At 43.9% G+C, this 23,474-nt stretch overlaps 1 protein-coding gene across 2 annotated transcripts in view; it reads right to left on the bottom strand.

The window, feature by feature from the left end:
* CSGALNACT2 (chondroitin sulfate N-acetylgalactosaminyltransferase 2) overlaps positions 1-22,605 on the bottom strand; it is a 34,677-nt gene extending 12,072 nt beyond the window's left edge. Inside the window, exons 1-3 of one of the 2 annotated variants that reach the window (XM_083146287.1) lie at positions 22,448-22,597; positions 4,156-4,232; positions 275-1,268 (exon numbers count right to left, since the gene is read on the bottom strand). In XM_083146287.1, the coding sequence (XP_083002413.1) occupies positions 275-929 (655 nt within the window). In that variant the 5' untranslated portion in view covers positions 930-1,268; positions 4,156-4,232; positions 22,448-22,597. Of the gene's footprint in view, positions 1-274; positions 1,269-4,155; positions 4,233-22,447 lie in introns of both variants that reach the window. The other variant, XM_083146285.1, reaches the window with a different exon arrangement.
* Positions 22,606-23,474: the final 869 nt, after the last annotated feature.

Genomic DNA, 23,474 nt, shown 5'->3' with positions numbered 1-23,474 from the left:
TTTAGTCTTTTTCAACCTCAATTATAGGTGTTTTACACTTTTGAAAAACTAGTTAAACGCTGATCATACTACCATCACCAAGCGAGGTATTTAAAGCTTGGGAGTCATGAAATTGTGAGAAATAATGTACCAGCCAATCAGCTACGACCTTACATGTCGCAGGCTGTGTTTCAAAAGGGACAGGGGCGTATTGGTTAGTATTTACGCTCAAAGTCAGAAGTTACACAGGCAATGTTAAACTACGCAGATTGAGTTTTTTTTTCTGGTCTCATACCTTCAACAAAGTCCGATTCAGTGAATAACAGTTTATCAGACCCTCTGTTCTCCTGTTCCTCATCATCGTCATCAGGATTATTAATAACCTCCAGGCCAGCTTCTATCACTTCCACCAGCTCATCTCTCCTATCTTTTCTAATGGGTTTTTCCTCTGGGTGGCGGGTCAGACCCATCTCCAGCTGGTAAACCTTCATGGAATTAAAACTTTCAAAGGGGACGACGGCATATTCACTAGGGAGTTTAGCGCCCACCACAACTTCAGCCTTATCGATTTGCGAGTGCAGAAATTCAAGCAGGTCGTTAGGAGCCTGCTCTTTGGTTTCTTGGTGCCCGGCACCATTGGCAACGGAAAGTTTCTTCTCATGCGCTAACCTGAGCTGATCACTCATTTCCTGGAGCTCTTGCTTGAGTTGGGCAATCTGGCGCTTCAGACTTGTTGCGCGGCTTTTGTAATGCTCCTCCTGTTCCTGAAGCAGAGCCTGGTAGTACTCTTTGCTGTACATTTCTCCCGCAATACCAGGAAGAGAGCCATTTCCTTCAGGTGGAGGGGCACACTCCAAAAAATATGAGAGCAGCATTAAACTGAAAACCAGAACGAGCCCAACTAATAACCAACGGATCCTGCCTTGGAGATACAACCCTCTCCTGGGCATTCTCTTGGAGAACAGAGGTTGTTCTGTGCATGAAGACAACTCAACCTCTTAATGCATGGAGGCTACGCTTCCTGCTCCATCGGATGTGCTCCATGTCATTTGTAGCAGATACACATTTTAACCGAATCGCCAACCCATGTTGTCCAGTTCATTCCGAAATGGTAGACTCAATAAATACCACATGTAGCACCTTGTCAGTCAGTCATAAGCAGCATTGTCCGGGAGTTGTACGAAATACGTTGCCAGTCTGTGCACTTTATATATTTTTTCCGTCAAAAGGTTAATGTTGAAATTCTGATACACTGCTGATCCTGACTATAAAAGTAGAAGATTGAATTCCTGGAAAAGAAAAAAACCGTTATATTACCAATGAAACAGGCAATGGGTGTTATTTGCAAACAGTTTTAAGACCTCCGTAATGGCCGACAAGCGTCCCCATTCAGACTATAGTAATATACTAGTCAAAAGGGCTACATTGCCCAGCAAAAGGGCCACATTGAGAGTACTACATCATTTTAATACAAGCCATTTTATATAAGATCGGTGAGCAGTAGGGAGGGGGCGGGGTTTGACCACATTATGTAGAACCGGACATGCAGTAATATTACTTTGTGAAAGGTCAGTTCCAGAACATTATGCTGTACCATCATGCTCAATGAGCTAATGCGGTGACAGTGCAGTAGAAGTGGCATGCCACGTACACTAGAATGCTGGCCTCCTACTGTTTGTTGGCTTATTAAAACTTCAAATAGCGATATACAAAACCTAAATCTAACCCTTTGAGTGCCAAGGGAGTTTTTTATCAAAATAGGCAGACTTTTATTTAACCCTTTGAGTGCCAACACTTAATAGCTCATAAAGTGTTAGAGCATATGGCTGTATTAACCTTTTGAGTGCCAACATTGATGTGAGATCCACAAATTATCCGCAAAAAATGGCAGCACCGCTCAGTGACTTTTGGGGTGCATGTAACGGTACTCTTTACTTAGAAGGGCGCCCACGATTTTGATCGTGGGCATCGTTAGTAAAAAATCTCGGGCATCTCGGGCATTGAATGCACTAAAAAAATCGGGTGCGATCAACCGACGAGATGCCCGAGATTTCCCATAGGGAACAATGTTAAATGTCTCAATTGACCCAATTTTCCTGTTCAATGCCTCAATTGACCCGATTTTTCCATAGGAAACAATGTTAAATGGGCCACAGAGGCCAAATAGGCACCCTGAAGTGTATAATGGCCACCCGAATTGTTAACGCCACCCCACGATCAACGTCAACCCGATGCGTGGCGAGCGCAGCGAGCCCGCGAGGGGCGGCGGTACGCGTCCTACGACCTTTTCATACCCCCACTATCCACGTCGGCGTGGAGTTGAGAATAGAAAGTGTGGCGAGCGCAGCGAGCCCGAAGCGTGGCGAGCGCAGCGAGCCCCGCGAGGGTACGCGGACAGCTGTGAAGCCCGCGAGGGGACGCGGATACCTGTGAAGGTATCCGCGTCCGCTCGCCACGCTTTGGGCTCGGTGGCTCGCCACACTTTCTATTCTCAACTCCACGCCGACGTGGATAGTGGGGGTATGAAAAGGTCGTAGGACGCGTACCGCTGCGCTCGCCACGCTTCGGGTTGACGTTGATCGTGGGGTGGCGTTAACAATTCGGGTGGCCATTATTCACTTCAGGGTGCCTATTTGGCCTCTGTGGCCCATTTAACATTGTTTCCTATGGAAAAATTGGGTCAATTGAGGCATTGAACAGGAAAATCGGGTCAATTGAGACATTTAACATTGTTCCCTATGGGAAATCTCGGGCATCTCGTCTGTCGCATCGCACCTGATTTTTTAGTGCATTCAATGCCCGAGATGGCCGAGATGGGCGCCCTTCTAAGTAAAGAGTACCCATGTAACTAATCTTCATTTAAATGGACACATTAGTGGATATTTAAGGATCACACACACACACACAGCGATGCTGCCAATCAAAGGGATAAAAAGGCATCTGCTCTTTAACCCTTTATGAGCTATTGATCGTTTGTGTATCCCAGAGACAGCACTGGTAATGTAGACGAATGAGGCCCTAGGTAACCCCCAAAAATATATGGCTTGGTCAGTTGTTTAGGTAAATAATGCATTGTAGGTTGAACCCCAAAACACTGAAGGTGCCCACACACTGTACAATTACCGGGTGAGAGGAGATGCGCGCATCCCATAGCACAGCAAGTATGCGCTACACCTACATTTTGAACTAGATTGCATCGCATCTAGTTCAAAACGCATGGTGCCTATCGCACCATGTATGGGCACCAAGAGTCATTCTATATTCAACATTATGTATTATGTCAACATAATCAAAAATATTGCATAACGTCCATTTAAAAAGACAAGGGGTCAAAGGGTTAATATGACAATTTATAGACCAGACCTCAACAGTGCATTACTTACACACAAAAAGGTCTATGCAGACACAACCGCGGCAACTAGAGTAGTCCTTTGAGCATTTACCAACTATCACACACTCATTTCAGGAGATGTCACAACCATACATGCAATGTTAGAATTCGGCCTCCAGACAGCCAGCCTACATGCCCATACATACTCAGTTTATTTGTTTGCGCTGCTTTCAGCTCGAAAGCCATCCAGTGTGTACAGGGCAGTTGTGCACTGACCCCGCTGCTCACCTGCTGGTATTACTAGCAGACGAGTGACGGAGTGGATGGCTTCCCATTGCAGCCTGTGGAAAGTGGTACACCCTGGGTAAAAAATGCTCAGTGTGTATGCACTAAGCGTTTTCCTCCATCATCTGTCAGCATACACGCTGAGCAACAATCACCCAGTGTTTACGGACCTACCCTAAGTCTCCCGACAGCCCATGGTGCATTATAAGAGGTTGGATTAAGGATGTAACATTAACTGCCAGTACATAAATGGTTTATTATTAATTTGGCTGCAGAGGTTTCAAGAGGACAGTGTTAATATTTGATCAAACTGACCAATCTACAGAAATTAGTAAGTCTTGTAAGTTAATAGTTTGCCAAGCACAAGATAGAGTTTGCAAAAAAAAATAAAAATAAGGAAAAATTACAGTGCGAGAATGAAAACATGCCAGACAGAAAAAAAATATTAGATGCATTTTATATGTGAAGCTCAGGAACACCCCTCCAGGTTTGATTAGGTGTGGAACTGAAGACTAGTTCCTATGATGTGCGGTAATACAATATCATTGGGTGACCCCCACCTTCTTGAAAACTTGGCTCTGTAAGCCTTTCATTTCCAGGCTATTAGCACAAACTCATCTGTGGCTGTCATCACTGGCTGAGGATGGATTTCAATTTGAAGAGAATGAGAAGTTTTATAAATTCAGCAGACTTCCATTCATGTAGCAAGAACAATTAATAAAAGGAAAAAAGGTACTTATGTATTATCTGGGCTCCCATGTTAAATGCACCTCATTTTTTCATACCCCTACTATCCATTTCCGCACGGAGTTGATTTTATATAGTGTGGCGAGCGCAGCGAGCCACCGTGCCCGAAGCGTGGCGAGCGCAGCGAGCCCCGCGAGGGGACGCGGTCTCATAAGAAAAACGGGAGCCCAGATATTACATAAGTACCGGAAAAAAAAATAATCTGCAATTAGTCATTAAATGTCCTCGTTTAAAAAAAAAAAAAAAAAAAAAAAAATGATTATCTCCTATTCAGCAAATATGCACCTATTACCTTATACCTAAAACATAACAGTGAAACTCTATAAATCCTATACTTGTCCTGCTCAATTAGTTCCTGCATGTTTAGAGAATTCCTTGCTGACTACTCACAAATCTTTTCTAGAGCCATGGTGCAAATGTAATTGAAAGGCAGAAGACAAAACAAAGAAAAATAAAGCAAACGGTTAAATACATTTTCCTGCGTATTATTCATGAGACAAGTGAGGTAAGGTCTGCCCAAAAATATGTAGACTTTGGAAAATATGAAACATATCTCCCAGAACGCAAAAACTTAAAAATGACATTGTTGTTACTTCATGCATGTGGGACATGGAAAACGCTGTGTGTTAGGTCATGGTCTCCAAAAATGGCTTTGGGGGTAATAACATGGCAGGAATACAAAATTATACGGGGTACATGCAGTACTGTGAGGCATGCAATCCCAAAATGAAATTTAGAAACTACAGAACAAAAAGCACATTAGGCTTAACTCCCAACACACAAATCTGCCTAGAACCACACCAGCCAGCTGTAAGGAGTATTACCACCATCATTGGAGGCCTATCATAAAGTGTAGGTACTGCCCCTACACAAAACAACCGTTGACCATATTGTTATACTCCACAAAAAAAAGGAAAAATATTGCATGCTAACATGGGTGGCATAATAGTCACCAATTAGGTAGGTTCAGGGGAAATGTTAGAAAGAATTACTTCACAGAAAGGGTAGTGGATAAGTGGAATAGCCTCCCATCAGAGGTGGTAGAGGCTAAGACAGTAGAACAATTTAAACATGCTTGGGATAGGGATATCCTTACAAAGAAATAAGGGTTGAGATTACCTGAAGGGTAAAAAGGGGCAGACTAGATGGGCCAAATGGTTCTTATCTGCCGTCAAATTCTATGTTTCTATGTTTAATTACATTTCTTGCAGTAGACACCTATAGGAGGTGGATCCTATTCCACTCCGCCATTGATTCACTACAAGACCCTCCTGGTACTCTGGGTGCATAAGCAGCACCAATGTGCGCCAGGGCAGCAACATTTTATAACATTGCTTTCTATGAATCACGTTACTACCACATTTGTACTTTGTAAATTCAAGTTGTAAGATCATAAATACTTTGTAGCCAAAGAGAACTATATACTATAGGGTTATTTTGTAGCTTAAAAGACCTAAAGGGAAAAAAAAATTGGTTTAAAAATTAGAAATAGCTCTTTCATATGCCTGGCGGTTAGGTATATGACCCCCGCCAGAGTGAAATCACACCCTTTGCAAGGCTTGTTTAAAGTAGCTAGATCGGAGGATTTACCCGCAAAACCATTCGCAAGCCGCACTCCATCAACTTATGTTCCCAGTGTGTGCCATCTGTGTGTAGCCCTGGACTTACTTAGGCGATATGATCAGACTGATCTGTCCAGAGCTGACACACACACCTAAACGCCTGCGTTTCCCCCCCACACTCCCAGAAAATGGCCAGATGCCACCCACAAACACCGGCTTCATGTCAATCTTGGGAATGGCCAGAGATTAAAAAAGTAACAGGCTTTCATCGCAGGATGGCCTCACGCACGCGTACTAAGGGCCGTACGCATGTGCAGTCTATCAATAGTTGCCCGACATACGAGTTAACAGTTGTGCGAACAGGTTTGAATCAAGCACAATATTGGATGCTTTACTACAGAAAGGGTAAAGGTGCCGATACACTGTGCGACAGGGTAGTGCAATGAGGTGCGTGCTCCCATACACATCCCATCGCACATAAAGTCTGTGCAGCCGGTGCTTTTAGTACTAGATTGCATCATATCTAGTACAAAAAGCACGGAGTTAATCGCACCTTTACTCCTTAGGTCTTCTCCATTCTAGCATAAACCACGCTTATGGGTACACATCTAGTTTTAATAATGGCATGTGTTGTCTGGCTGCCACAAGCAATTGGTCAAAGCAAGTAGAGTCAACATGGTCTAGGTAGACTCAAGTTTTTATTTAAGCCGACTTGTTTTTACTTCACGGTCCGAGTGTGATCTCTGGTGGTCGGCTTCATCTGTACATCGTACGCAAAATAAACACATACGATGTATCCTATGCAGCTCTAGCCGCCAAGGTATTGCATGGGATACCTCAGCGTAGTAGTAGTAGTACGTTTATTTATAAGGCGCCACAAAGTGTCCGCAGCGCCGTACATAGCAAACAAAAAAAAAACAAATTACAAGGTAACGTACAGGGTGTGTAGAAAGATACAGTATAAATAGGGGTATAGCTGGTAGAACTAAAATCAGCATCAGTTCAGAAGTAGGTGTCAAAATAGTCAAGGAGACCGAAGATGAAGTAGAGGAAGGGAAGAACAGGACAGGAGCACAGGTGAGGTAATGAGGTAGGGTGAGTACGTGAGGAAGGAGGGCCCTGCTCATAAGAGTTAACATACTAAAAATAGGTGGGTGGACGAACGAAATACAATAGGATAAGTAGGAACGGAGGGGAACGGAGGCAGGATAGGAGGATCAAAAGAGGTTAGGAGGAGGGATAGGCTAGTCGAAAAAAGTGGGTTTTGAGGGAGCGCTTGAAGGAGGTAAGGGAATCAGATAGCCTGATGGGTGGCGGGAGGTTGTTCCAGTGCAGGGGGGCAGCGCGAGAGAAATCTTGGACACGGGAGTGGGAGGAGGTGATTAGGTGAGAGGTCAGTCGGCGGTCAGCGATGGAGCGAAGAGGACGGGAGGGAGTGTGGATAGAGATCAGTGAAGAGAGGTAGGGAGCTGTGGAGGAGGAGAGAGCCTTGTAGGTGGTGGTGAGGAGTTTAAAGAGAACTCGGAAAGGAATGGGGAGCCAGTGAAGAGATAAACAGAGGGGGGAGGCGGAGGTAGTGTATGATGGTCTTAACAGTCAGGACTCAAGTATCCATATCCTTAAATCCTGGCCTGTTAGGGGTTTCCCACACTGTCCCCATGTCACCCTATTAAAGCTGTTCTATTAGGAAACTATACGGCCAACCATAGACATCACATTAAACGGAGAAAGAAAGATGGAACACTTTCTCAAAAGGGCGTGAGCTATACACACAGACAGTCCAACATGGCAATGTAACAGGACATCCTAGAATGTGGCACTAATGACATTAATTGATGCCAGGGACAATATGTCTGGTTTCCTTTAGCCATATGAATCATTTCAGAAGAGCGGCGATCCATCCATTCATATGGAGAACCAGAGATACTATACAAATGTTATACACACACACACTAACATATGTAGAAAGAACAAGCATCAGACAAGTGTAACATTGTATCATTTAAAAAAAAAGTTGTGAACGTATTCTTATTAACACATACTGGGGCCATCTGTTTGCGGGAAGAAGAAACACACTGACCATTGCCATCTGAGAAGTGGAATTTTGCAACTCCTATGTATACAGTCACTAAATGGTTAAACAAAGAAAAGATTCCCACCACAGAAATTCAGCATTCATGTGTAATCCTCCTTGGTAGAAAGAGAGAGGATACACATACGTGGCCAGAATCCTATAAAAGTGAGCAGTACCATCTGTTTGTAATTACTGGCCTCATTTAGCTGTACAGTGGAAGGGGTGGGAATCATAAGAGAGCTCCTGGACCCATAGGAAGTAAAGGCTGGATTCCTCCTCCTTACAGGCACAAGGAAATAAGGGGAAATTGACAGGGTCCATACGGAGAGGATATTATCCCAGAAGGCATGATGATATGTACAGTGACAGCGCACCGGGTGGGATGAGCAGTGGAAAACCAGTTGCTGATTTGTGAGGAAATTTAATAGACTGGAAGCATGGAGCTTTTAACCCATTCTGGGCAAGGACATTTAACTAGTTGTTTCCTCCAGACTATTAGAAGCCCATATTAGAATCCCACATTGCTCCTGCTGCATTTATTGTTCTCATTAGAGAGCTATACAGAAACCCATCATCAGTAGCAAGTAATAGTTATGCCGTAATGTACACTGGTGAAGACCTAGAGCAGATGTCACAAGTAATCATACCGTACATGTGAGCATAAATGGATAACTGCTGCTGGGACCTTCAGCCTTTAGGCAATGCGTCCATCTCTCTGAGAAACCATTCCATTCAGTAAGTAGCCGGTGAGAAATGCCACACCAGACTGTAAAAGGCCAAAAGCAACCTTTATATACAGCTTCTCTTCCTTTGTTTTGCAACCCGGCCTATTTGCTAACATTAACTAACCTTGTGCAAGAATAATCCACCCTAAAGCAACGACATTCATAAACCACAACTGAAAGCTTAAGTAAATTAAGAGGCGACATGCATATGTTCTAGTTACAAACCTAAAAACGAACAACTTTAAAACAAAAAAAAAAAAAAAAAAAAAAAGTGGCCCTATGTAATCCCATAGGGCCAGATGAACTACAACTTGGGGTGGGGAGATGATCAAGGAGAGTGATAAAGTACAAACCAATTAGCTCCCAACAGTCATTACAGGCTGGGCTTCAAAAATGACAGGAGCTGGTTGGTACGTTATCACTTTTCTAGTAGAGACACTTGACTAAAGTCTTAAAAAGCAGACATCAACTGCAGATTAATCATGCAATAGACTATTAATGATAAAACCACTAATAAAAATTTACAACATACCATAAAAAAATTAAAATATAAGTGTAATTAACGCTGGCAGGTTAAAAAAAAAAAATTATCCCTCAGATAAAGACTATTACAGTGACAACCACATCACTATCAAATTCCATTCTGATAAGTATTAATTCCAGCAGCAGAAAAACCAAAGATCACAATAGCAATAAAGCAATAACTACCACTATCGCATTACACCTGCTTGATTAATTATCTTACATAAGAGGCCTATTTACCTTTAGTGTTCAGGTGCTCCAAAGTTCTGGTCAGGTCACTTGCTCAGGAGGTACATGCAGAGATCCCCAAGCCCGGCTGCGCACTATTACTAGTTGTCTGTAGAGTTAAGTTACAGGAGTAAAGGCAGCTAAAGTGCTGAGAAGCATTTCTCCTCAGACACAGACCATGACCACAGGGACCAGTGCAAGGAAAAGGGATTAACTCATTTTTGAGTTACAAGCCCTGCTGCAGCAGTGAAATAGCAAAGGAAACTGTTACAAGGGAAGGAATTGCTCCTTAACCAGGCCTGTACCCTCACCAGTTCGCATGATAGAAGGTGGAAACGCTGAGGAACAAGCAGATCTATGGTACCCCGACATCACTCATCATCCATCACATCTTCAGGCAGATGCGTGCTGGGATGTGTAGTTCAACAGCTGCAGTGTCAAGGTTAGCCATCACTGCTCTAGGGAAAGGACACAGGAAGGATGATGTGTGGTCCAGCCGCCAGGGGTGTGTACTAACCTGTCCTTACTGCATATGCTGCCAGTGTGCAGGTACATCAGAGAAACCTGCATGTAAAAAATGGATAAAAACAGGCTACTGTACAGGGCCAATGACTGACACAAAAACTTAAATCCAATGGTGACCAGATGATTGAGATGGATGTAAAATCCAGTCAGGCTGCGATAGCTTTTAAATGAGGGGGATCATGGTCCGATGTGTGGCCAGAGTTCAGAATGTTCAGTTATTTCCTATTAGACACACTGCCTGCCAAGTGGCTGGATCTGCTTGTGCAGAAGCATTTTAGGTGTCACCTTGTAGGGATCAAACTGCGCATTGTAACTTCTCCACTCACATTTTCCTTTAATAAATATTCTGAAAAACAAAAACTAACTATTGCCTGTCGGAGGGATTTAACTTAACCTGTCGGGCACCTATAAGGGCAGTTCAATGTTCGCTCTGATAGTGTGCCCACTGCTTTATACGCACACAAATAGACAGGGTTTATCCTGTCTGAAATCCTGCAGGTAAGGGGCATCTACATAGTCATGATTGTATTGCTCCATTCTGCTCCACCTAGTAATAGCTGTCAATTTCCCATGGCCCAACAAAGCCAGGATGGTGGGCAAACAGGATAGAGGAGCATGGCTACATCTGTATTTAAATCAATTAGTGTTTCCAAACAGAGTGCCTCAATGTACTGTGTGGTGTCCTGAGGACAGAGTTTGATAACCTGTGATCTAGGCCAGAGTTTCTCAACCTCAGTCTTTTTCTTTTCTTTTTTTCTATAATGTGTCAGTGTTTGGAGTACACCTGTGGGGTGACCTGGAAAACGTGAATTGTACTTGAAGACAGGTTGAGAACTGCTGCTCTAGGTCACTGTTACTCAATATTTGGGAACCAATCTATAGATTGTAAGCTTGTGAGCAGGGCCCTCCTACCTCCATGTCGGTTTGTATCTACCCAGTTTGTCTTATCACCGTTTCCAATTGTGAAGCGCAACAGAATATGCTGCGCTATAGAATAAACTGTAAATAAAATAACCACTGGTGTAGCAGGTAGATGTTCCAGTAACACAAAAAGCTGGCCATCATTCAGGGACAATGTACATTATAATTTGACAGTTTCATTGTGTCAAACTCTGCAGCAAACAAGCTCCCACCAGTGCATGTCACATTCACACTTGCTCAAATATTAGGTGCCAAGAACTACAGTAGGACTGCCAACAGTTTACAAGCATTTCAGAAACACTTCACTGTGGAATCAAGCCATATACACAATACAGGCCTTTACCTTGGATCAAGTACCCATAATGTCACCTGTATTAATTCATTTGTAATGCCTCAGATAATAACTGGTTAAGACAGCATCGAACCTTAAGTGCCTATTCAATGCCGGGGGCGAGCGATGACAGTGAGCATGCTGCCTGCTGTCACCACTCACCCTGTCAGTATTCAACTGACAACCCAGTTTGTTTTATCCCCATTTCCAATTGTAAATCACAACGGAACTTGCTGCGAGGAATATAAAAAAAATAAACCATGCAGGATGAAGAATTCTCTTATTCAGTCCAACACTGTGTCGCGTCCATGTGTAAGGCCCAATCTGCACATGGACTATTTCCAGCCAGCACGCTCCTCTGTAGCTGGAAAGGCTGCACTGTTGGCAATAGGAACTTATCAATGTCAACATCTACTTATGGCTTAAGCACCAGTGATCATTTATTTTGGGTGTGGTATATAAAGGTCACACTAGTTTTTCACAGTGTCTCGTTGACACCTGCGCACTTGGACCCCATTTAGTGTACAGAGTCCTCCAGCTTCGAGCCAGGCTTTATGGAATCATAAAGAAACAGCTTAAAAAAAAAAAAAAAAAAAAACCAACACACACACACACAAGTCATATCGACCACATGTATCACAGCCACCTCTTTAAATTTACTATAAACTAAAATTTCCAGTTTATTTATTACGACCCATCCAGTAACATTGCTCTGCAGCTTCACTATCATTCAGCTCCCAATACTGAAAGCAGTCGTTTTACACCTAAATACCACATGTCCTGTGGTGCCCGCTGCACAGCAAATCTCTTCTGCCACAGCGCACAGGAGCCAACCTTTATCAGTGCTTAAATTCTAGGTGTACACTCTACTCTTCACAACAGTGGTGTAGCGAAATATATTCCAGTCTAAGCACAAACTCTTCTAACATTACATAGGCCATCTGCACAGGTACGGATCATTGGATAGACAACATGGGCAACACAACTGAAGGGCGACAGGGTCATTAGGTTGATATGGGGTTTTTCACCCACTCGACATGGACACAAACGTAGCACTACTGCGCTAGAATGAGACAGATATCTCTATATAGCACATATTCCGAAGCGCTTTGAGGATATTTAAACATTCACATCAGTCCCTGCCCCAGTGGAGCTTACAATCTATATTCCCTACCACATGTAAACGCAGACAGACATTCTAGGGTTAATTTGTTGGTAGCCAATTAGCCTACCTGTATATTTTTGGATTGTGGGAGGAAACCGGAGTATCCGGAGGAAACCCACGCAAGCACGGGGAGAATATACAAACTCCGCACAGTTAGAGCCATGGACTAATATTCAATGGCCGGGGGTGGCAGCGAATCCTGTGTAGGATTCGCTGCCCTTTCGCCTTGGAATCTCCCTGCTGGGAGATTCGCCGGCAGCCGCCTGTCCCCTGTATTCAACGCGTCAGGGGCTCTCAGCACCTGACGGCGATAATTACCCCCTGCGGCGAATGCCAGTCGGCACTCTCCCTGGCTTTCTCCCCTGCTGCTGCGGCCAGGGGATTGAGCGGGGGAGCACGCTGATGCTGCCAGGAGCCCCGCACAGCCTGAGGACAGGGACGGGTCCAGCAGCAGCAGACCTCCGGCTCCAGCAGTCCCAGCGCTGACATCTGCTATCACCGCGCTGTGGCTGCCGGAGCAAGGTCTGCTGCTGCTGGACCCGTCCCCGTCCTCAGCCTGTCAGCGCTTCCTGCGACATATGAGCGCTCCCCCACCAGGACACCAGTCCTCACATCCCCCTGCCGGGACTCCTGACTCCAGCTCCCCGATGTACCGATGCTGGAGAGAGAGGGGGGGGGAGAGATAACCTGCAGGGGAAACTACACACACACGTCGCGAGACTCCTACAGTCCTGCTGCATGCCCTCCCTGGCAGCCTCTGCTGGTAATCTGGTATCTTGCTGTGGAGTTTGTCAGCGCTCAGAACGGTGAGTGGCCGGCACCAGATGAGCGCAATTTGTGCCCTGTTCTGTGATATGCTCTGGGTGTATATGCTGCTTCTCCCCCTGTATCCCCCCTGCTGCTGTCAGTGGCAGCCTGATGGTTCCAGGTTGTGGCACTGGCACTGCCAGGCAGAGGGCACACACTGATCCCCCCTGCCTACTAGCGCTACTGAACCCTGCGCTGCCACCCCGCTGCATGCCACCCACCAGCAGGCAGGGGTCCCTGCAGCCCTCATGTGAAATCTGCGGGGCCCCCCTGCAATATGTAATATAATCCACAGCACAGCATATGTAATGTCACCAGCAAACCCCCCCCCCCCCCCCCTGCATATGGTACGTTTAAAAAAAATATTTTAAAATTAAAAATATATTTATGTGATCCTTGTCCAGTAAAAGAAATAGCAAGACTCTTCAAATAATTAAATGACTGATTTTTTTACACCAAAAACAAAAATTAAAAAAGCCTTTATTTTAAAAGATCACATTACAGTTCACCTAAAAAAGCTCCTGAATGCTAAATGGAGAATCATGGCGAAAATCAATTGAGAAAGCAGTTCTCCATTTGAGCATTGAATACACTGTCTGCGAATTCCACTAAAAACCCCATTGAAAATCACAGGCGAATTGTGGAGAATCATTCACGGCGAATCGGCAGACATTCGCTGTTCATTTGTGGCGAATTGCCTCCATTGAATAGGGAGAATTGTTTTTTCTAACAGAAAATTCGCCGTAAACCCAGCGAATTGCCAGATTCACTGAAAAAAAAACGGCGAATCTGAGGCATTGAATACTAGCCATGGTGTGAATCGAACCCATGACCTCAGCGCTGTGAGCCATGTGAAGACTGTTTCACCTGTACATTCTATATGTCGGAATTTTGACCCTGTCGGGATTTCATACCAAATCCCCTGCTACAGTTTTACCATTTGGCCATGCTAAAGCGGATATATGGCATGCTGGGATACATAGCTCAACAGCTGGAGTGTCAAGGTTAGCCATTACTGATCTAGCAGGTACGTCCGCAGTGCACCAGTACATACTATTCTGTAGTGAAATTCTATTATTGTATACCAAACCCCCCCTCCATTACATGGTTTAACCAGGAGAAACCATTTTTTCCCAAATGCATGTTAAAAACTGACTCAACCAACTTGTCTGAAGGACCATTTTCAACCTTTGGATGCAAAGGGGCGATTGCCAAATTTTCTTTCCAACCAGCCAAAGAGTTTGCTGGTTGGAAAGAGAATCTAAAGGGCCCCTTACACTTCTGAGATTGTCAGATTTGACCCAATTCAGATGGATTGGGCCAATTTATCTGACAAAATCTGATGTGCCTGATGCTGTAGGACTAACCAAGAGATTGATACTCCTGCACATAGGTTAAATCTCGAGTCAATCAGGTCCAACATGTCCCTCAGACAAGTGTAAAGAGGGCCTTTAGGGTGTGGGCAGCTTGAGGGTTACCTGAAGACTAGAGTTTGGAAACACTATTTACTGCTGTACATGGAGCAGTCACCTATAAATGCAGTTTATTAATCTTTAGCAGATCAGCCAGTAACTAGCCCATCTATCTACAGCAATATAGACAGTGAAAGCAATAGTTTCTTTAGCAGCTTTTGTTTAATGCAAGTTTGACTCTTCCTCATGTACCTTTAGAAAATGTCCACTCAAACTAATTTTAGCAATGATCAATATAAATTTGCAGTGTAAGTTTATTTATATGGATCAGAAGTGAAAGCATAAAACTAAAATTCCATATAACATGAAAATTTTTATTTGAACAAAACCATTTACGATGGCCAGGGACAGAATCCCAACTTACTGTATATACATTAGACCAGTGTACCCCCCCCCCCCCCCCCCAATTCCAGTCTTCAGGGAGCCTTAACACTGCAGTATATCCATACTGCTTGCTGGGGCACAGGTGTACTCTGGCAGACACATTTTATAAGATCCACATGTGGTACTAATTATGTCACTTGTGATTCTGTAATAGGCCTGGAGAAGATACAGTTAGAACTCCCTGAGGACAGGAGATGGGAACACTACATCTGTTCTTTTCGTTTATATACCAACTACAAATGAATACACACTTTAGGTCAGGATTCTTTTTGCCGTACATTATATTTTTCACATACGTACAAATACATGTAACAGTTGACTTTTGTAAAGAGTAATACCGTATACCAGGGGTTCTCAAACTGTCCTCAGAATAAAAAAATATTGTTCACATAAAATAGAAATGTTTTATTACGAGATTAAAGCTTGTTTGCCTTTGTTGGTTTGGCTTTTAAAGATAAATAGCCATTCTTTCAAATATTACAATTGTAAACAAATCTGTCCAACTAGAACACAAAGTTAGTGGACCAAGCCTGGCGCATAATACCTCCACTGTTCTCATCTAACAAAGATGTACAGACAGCTGCACCACACCTGTGAGACTTGGCTTTCCCTTTCACATCTCAAGAATGTCCAATACGAACACTAATATACAAAGCTACAAAGATTTGGTTATTATAATATACATTTAGGATAAACAAGGAAATACCATCTTAGCTATAGAAAGAAACTGGTGCCTCCTCAAAGTAACTCCAGAAAGAATATCAATGCTATCTTGTGTTGAAACCTAATAACAATTCTCACTGACAAACCTGTGGTTGCTCAAGAACTTGAAGTCCACCTGCCTTACATGTGTGGAACTACTCAAGCTCCCAAGTACAGGTGATGCACAGTCCAAACTAAGGGGAAGGTTTAATCAAAGCTTGGGGAGAGATAAGAACCAACCAGCTCCTTTTCTTAGAGAGACAAGGCAATATCAAATTATCTGCAGTAAATTCTAGCAGCTAATGGATTTGCCCATGGCTATTCAATTAGCCCTAATAACCGTGAAAAGCAATCTGCAAGAACACGTTACAGAAAAGTTATCATGTATCGCACGTGGTCACCTGAAAGAGTGGGCGCTAATTAAATAGCTTGATAATGACCATTTGTCATTAACATCAATGTTGGTAGCGAACTCCAGTCCTCGAGAGCTACCAACAGTTCATGTTTTCTAGACCACCTAGCTGGGGCACAGGTGTACTCATTACTAAATAATTATAAATGATCCACAGGTGGAGCTAATTACTTCACCTGTGAGGAGATCTGGAAAACATTAACTGTTGGTAGCTCTCGAGGACTGGAGTTGGCTACCCCAGACCTAAACACTTGTTAGTAAGCCAGTTAAAGTTATCCAAGGGAAAGTTCCATCCTGAGTGAGTAGTGTGGATCCCTGCTAGTTTAAAAAAATAAAATAAAAAAAAAAAACCGTGCATTTGAGGTTACATCCAGTCCGGTCTTCATGGAAGTTAAGATGCTGGCAGGCTTGCATTGCTAGGCAACTCTGAAAAGACTTCAGGTACCCACGCCATAGAGTGATTTTTACCACAAAGCGTACGCAATTGTGAAAGTAGATTAGACAGACACATCCTTAGCATTCATGGCAGAATCATTAAGAAGTCACTGAGCCCAATCAGAAACAGGAGAGGAAGATATACTGAGCCATAATCAGCCCCAACAGTGTAACACTAAATTAGGCTTTCATATTGCAGAGCCAGAGCTGTATTTTCACACTCACGCTCTATTAGGAGCATCTGTGTTTGTAGAAGGACCGACTGTGTACACAGACCGCTATTTTGTACAGTGGTCTAGGAAGACGGCACAAGGAGACTTGTGTTATGAGTCAGGAATCTGCAAAACAAAGATTGTAGTCTGGGAGCATCTTATCTTTCAGTGCAGCTAGAACATTTGTAGCTGCACTGCATTTAATTGGCTGTAATCTACAGATCTGTGCTACACAGCTTCTACCCATCATTATAAAACCAATTTAATCTTCCATTAAAGGCAAAATGTTAACACATGGAATGTTAAACATAGCCTTGTGAATCCGTGGGATTCTGTATGAATGTGTAACATGTAGTTTCCACCAAATATCAGTCTTCAAATTTATGTTTCCAGCCCCATGGGAAAGAAAAAAAAATGTATATAGTAAAGTCCTCTTGGTTACAAAGACAACCTGTTTTAGCAATAATTTTTCATAGGTGATACAGTATTGCTCTCATGTGGCATCTTTAGGTGCGTACACACGGGGGGGGATATATTGCTCAGTCTCTCCTTTTCATCAGCGACCAGAGATGCCACAAAGGGAATCAGCTGGTCGCAGACGCTTGCCCCGAAACGTTGGTTTCTTCCACCTTGCTTTAATACAGCTTTTTTTACACAAGACCCACTGCCTGTTTGATAAGAGTATTCAATTGTTCCAGGGGGCACCTGTGGATGTGGAGAGTGCCAGGCCGCACAGCAAACATACACATATTTTTTTATTTATTATTTAGTCTTAACTAATGCTGGCCACACATCAGACCAACTTTCCTCCAACTAGTTGGTTGGTTGGACTGAAAATCTGGTACTGTATAGGGGCAAATGCCAATAAGCAATTTGCTAACAAACACAGGAGATTAGACAAAAACATTCAGTGAAATTGTTTAGATCAAATAGGTCCAACTACAGTACATTGTCTGAGGGACAGTTGTTGTCCATTTTCAGATTTGGGAAACAAATGACTTAATTACATTTGCTCCTATCCAGTACCAGGTTTTTATTCCATCCGAGCAACTAGTTGGATGGTTGGAGGAAAGTTGGTCTGATGTGTGGCCAGCATGGCCCATTGTAGGAGAGTACATCCTGTCGCAAATCTTTCAAGTTGCCCATTTCAACTATTTAAATGGATATATGTAATTTGCTCAAGGCATGACTGAGCTTGGAGATTACTCATGTTTGAGAAAGAAAAATGGTCAGTCAAGTGTATTACGAACTGTCTGAGCCACAATTACAGCAATAGCTACTGGAACATATTAGAATGATGCAGACTTACCAGTAAATAGAAGTTAATAGCCAAGGGTGTAGGTTGCTAGGATTTGTTACCATTACCTCAAATTGTGAGCTCTAAATATGGAAACTTGCAGACAGTGGATTTGGCCTGGTATTAAGGAGGACTCCTATGCTTGTTCCAGACATGGAGCTGGGAATGTATACATAGGTTTTACATATTAATTGTGCTGCGCTGTGTTTGGCTGACTCAGGACACCCCTCTGAGGTTTTTAAAGCTCAACCATTTATGTTTAAACAACATTTGTTTACAAGTTAGTATCTGCATATTAAACAGTTGTAGATGTCTTTCACCAACAGCTCTCAGCAGTAAATTAGTGATTGTACAGTAACAAATATATTGTTCCTCTGATTTAGGCATCTAGTTTGCTACACAATGCTGTACAGGCCTTTCACATGATTTGGAAAGGTATTAGTATTTTTTACTAAAATACGCCCCAAACAGGCTCAGTATTATTGTAGCCTCAGCTCATAGGACCTTGATCTCCTGAGGTGTCACCCACTACCTAGGACTCTTTCCATATTAGTGCTCTATTGTTACCATACTATAAAAACTACTCCAATTATTCTTATGATTAACAGTTACCCCCTTTAGCTTAAGGACTATCCCTTTAAACTCACTTTTAAATTAGTATCACTTTTTTTTTTTTTTAAACCCTCTTACTAAATTACCCGTTTAGCTGAAATTGAAAAGTTTGGGACTTAAGATGTTGCATTGCATATGATTAGGCACCACAAGTGCTTTTTTTCCCCCCAGTACCAATGTCGCATGCCACTTTTGATGACACATCAGATGCTGGAAGAGCAGTGATAGTGAAAGGAGCCGTCAGCAAGCATCCGAAAAAAAAAAAAAAATATTAAAATTGTGCTGCCCAACACCAGTTCATTTCACCAACACTGCCCGCCCTTCTACCACCTGCTGCTAGCTCCGCTAAAGCAGATCGCATTGCAGACAATTGCATGTGGTTAACATGCGATCGCATATGCAGTGCAATATATTATGTGCAGCACATAATATCTATCGATGGGAAATTTGACCAGCGGGTCCACACATCAAGTTGGGAGACACATGCAACGCATGGAAGTTGTGGTGATTTAACTTAGTTGCATGCCATATCTCACATGCGTATGGACACCATTAAAGTTCACACAAGAATAGGCTATACATTGTTGTCCGTTTGTTTAATTACAGCCGGACTGTCAAAAATATTTTAATTTAAAAAAAACTAAAGTTGGTTAAATCAAGATACTGTATGGCACAGCTATAATCATGTCCATTTAAGAGTTAGTAGTGCCCATGGTGGGACTGGCCCACAGGAGAAAGCCCTGGTGGGCCCCACTATGGTGCATTGCCATAATTAATCTGTTAAGCTGGGTACACATACATACAATCGTTGGGCCATTCTGGGTTGGACTGTCGTTCAATTGTATAGGTGTGTAAGCTGTCCCGTATGAGCGATAAACGGCCAAAAATGGTCTTGTCCGTCCATACTTGGTCGGTCGAAGGTTCATTGCTGTTTAATTTTCATCCGACCGGTCGGGTCCATAGCGGAACAAAAGTGCAGTGTGTACGCACGGTCGAACAATATGCTGGACGTTCTTGCGACTACACGCTCCATAGATGCATGATCTCTCCTACAGCACAGCATGTAGTCGCTCTCTCGATTGTCATTGCATGATGGTTAACACCCCTGCTGCACAGGTACTTGTAGTGCCATGTAAAAAGTTAAGTCCGGCAAACCGCTCTGAAGAACGGTGTATCTGGCCATCTAGATGTAGTCAGCCGGCAGGGTGACTAGAGACAGACATACAGCAAATAGCCGGGGTGAGCGTCTAGATGTAGTCTCTCAATTGACCGAAACTGTAAAAGCTAATCTTACTGCAGAGCAAGGGAAAACATAACACGGTCAGTTAAGGTTCACATGAGGCCTGTATTTTCCTTTGTAACACAATGTAGGATATTCTTGAACTGCACCCATACTGTACAGCAGCATTACAGTTATACCCCTTTTAGACCAAAACGCCGGGTCGCACCCGGCTTGTTGAACCCGGGTGTGACCCGGCGTTTAGGGGCATTTACACCGGACGGGCTTAAACGCCCGCACCCCCCTCCCGCCCCTTGAAGATGACAGCGCAATGTCATCTTCAAGCGCAGATCGACGCCGCCGTACCCGGAACGCTGCTGGGGGCAGCCCAGCACTAAGGTAAGCTGCTAGGCTGCCCCCGCGCACACCCCCCTGCCATTGGACAGGAGGTGAATGGATGCCGCACACAGGCATCCGTTCACCTCCCTCCCCCGCCGCTGTCTGCAGAGTATAGCAGACAGCAGCGCAGGCCAATCCGTCCAACCTGTGGATGCTACAGTCCGCAGGTTGGACGTTCCCCATTCATGTAAATGGGAGCCGGGTCATCCGACCCACCGTTCCCATTTACACCGCCCTCTAGCAGGTCCTAGCCGTGTTCTACCCAGGTCAGGACCTGCGTAGAAGTCCCGTGTAAAGGGACACGGCGTCAGGGATTTACACCACCGAAGATCCGGGTATGACCCGGATTTTTCGGCGGTGTAAAAGGGGTATTACATATAGCTTGCTGGGGAGGGACACAATATATAGAACACCAGAGAAAGTAGCTGACTGCCAAGTAATACACTGATCCAAACTTCATATCCGTTGTAAAATCTGAGCAAGTTCCACAGCAGTTTTCTGAGCTCTTGGGGATTTCACTAGTTTGTCATCTGTAATTATAAGAGTCCTACTGAGAGAGAATAGGAATCATGATTTTTTTTTTTTTTGGGCTGCAGAAACAGAGCCAGATATTTAAACAAACTCCAGAAACTTTTAAACATACTCTGATATTGGGACAAATGACCAGAGGGCAATGTGCATCACCAACGCTTAACCTGTCACCTACTGTGTAGGAAAAGAATTCTGTAAGCTTTCGCAGTATAGGGGTGCTGGAGTAGCCATCATTAAACCAGACACAGTATACATGAGATTGTCATCCTTGCTATCATGATATGAAACAGCGCAGATAAGCACCACGCTCACAGTTCAGTTTTAAACATTCTTCTGAGCCCATACAGAACATTATTAGCCCTTCAATCGCTTTCCAACAAAGAAAGAAGAGAGCACTGGTTAGTGGGTTATGAGAAGCGTATCGTCAGGTGGCCCAATCCCCATTGGTTCACCTGCAGCGTGTTATTGCAGTTTCTAGTCCACCGCTCATACTTCACAGAAGTAATCACAGAAGCGTTCCAACTGCAATTACTAAAGGTGCCCATACACTGTGCAATATGGCGAAGTTCACGCAATTGCGGCGCATTGCTGCAACGGATCTCATGAAAACTGGCAGCGCACAGGTGGTTTTGGTGCAATTGTGATGCTAGGTGTGCTCCCATCTCAACTGCAGATCTCACTGGCTGCCACAAAGATTTGTTTGTTTAGCTCTAATAGGATCGCATGAGATACATTGTATGCAGTCCTTTTGCATGCAAAGTATCATATGCGATCCTGTCCCTCAGGAAGGGCACGCACACATTGCAAGCAACCAATACATCTCACCAGTGTTATGGGCACCTCGTAGCCAATAAGGGGTCCATTTATTGCAGTCAGGTATTGGGCAATAAACAGTGCAGAACTAGGCCAAATGCAGACTCCAACAACCCTGTGGCAGCATAAGAGGAAGCGTAGGGTTTTTGCATAGGGTGGAATAGGAAAGTGGTTACAACAGGGTGTTTCTCATTAATATTACCTGGCTTTGCAGTACCCACATCAGGTAAGCAGCATATTCTTATTAACGGCCTAGTGGGGATGGTGTGCGACTTGCAATGCATGCATATTGGGTTAAATCCCAAGAGGGCCACACAATGCTTATGACTGACAGTATCACCCAAAACTCAGTTATCCTCTCAAAGACAATCACAGTAGGATACACGAGTAGCAGATTTCTATGGCCTCACCTGTGCTGTCCTCCCTCCCCCCAAAAGCCAACCACCACACACAGCATACCCATTGTAAAGAACTAACTTTTCTGACATACATTAGCTGCCATACACCACAGCCATTTACATATCTGCCACCATGCTGAAAACCTGGCATGTCACGCCTCCCAGCTGCCAAAAGAACATTATCAGATACCATATTTTATAAATACACACATTATATGTATTATTAGTCCGTAGGTGAGGAGGCCCATGCTGCACCTCTTCCCCATTACATACAGGCACCTCTGGCACACCAGCGCTCCCCAGCAATGAGTACTCCGCAGCACTGACAATATGCATTCACAGCGCAGTCCCCATCTTACCGGCGGGAAGGCTGCGTCCCGGGTGCTGCGCTGTGTGTGCGGCTCCCAGTCCTCGGCTGTCCACACTGTGTATGTGTGCGGCTGTACACTCACTGACTAGCTGGCGCTGCTGCTCCTGGGGAGACCTGCACAGTGCCGACACTTCCTGTGACTGAGGAAATGAGACAGGACGGAGGCGGAGACAGCCAGAGACCGCCCACATTACGAGGAGACAGCCAATAGCCGGAGACACTGAATGACTGGGGTCCGCCCATTGCCACAGTCATAGCACTAACACCTGAGAGACATTGGGGATTGGGGAAGCTCATTGTCAGCCTCACACAGCACAGTCCTATCTGCAAGAACAATAACAGCTCAAATCACTGACAGATGGGAACATGAGCCTCCAGCACACACACTGCTGCATGGCAGCCATGCTTTCTGCTCCTACACCAGGGACAACTTCACAAAATATTATTATTATTACTAGTAGTACTATTAATATTTTTATCAATGCTACTATTAATATTTATTATTATTATTACTAGAACTATAATTATTATTACTAGTACTATTTTTATTATTATTAGTAGTAGTAGTACTAAGGCACCACCAAGTACAATAATGCCCCTTTCCCACTGCAGGTCTTAAACGGTAAATTGCCGTTTTTTTCCCCATTTCTAAACGTTTAAGGATGCAGTGGGAAAGCGCCAGAGTTGATTTACCGGTTAAAGTTAACCCATACCTCCCAACATGACCCTCTCCAGGAGGGACACAATGCTCTGTTTCTGAATTTTCCTCTGAATGTGTGATTGCCATCACCTGTGCCGAACAGGGTAATTGATAAGAAAGGCAGTTATTCAATCAGAGGGAAGTCCAGAAACGAAGCATTGTGTCCCTCCTGGAGAGAGTAACCAGTATTTCAACCCGTTTAAAAAGCAGAGTCCTAAACGTTTCAAAGCCATTTTTTCTGCAATGAGAATGCCTCTCCAGTATTTAGTGAAAACAACAGTCTGCAGACCTGTGATAGGCTGTCGCCAGCGTTATG

The sequence above is a fragment of the Crinia signifera genome, chromosome 6 (genome assembly GCF_055691185.1).
Source record: "Crinia signifera chromosome 6, ASM5569118v1, whole genome shotgun sequence".
In the NCBI taxonomy this organism is placed as follows: domain Eukaryota; kingdom Metazoa; phylum Chordata; class Amphibia; order Anura; family Myobatrachidae; genus Crinia; species Crinia signifera.
The sequence above is the reverse complement of the archived record's forward strand: the minus strand, read 5'-3'. Positions and strand labels throughout refer to the sequence as shown.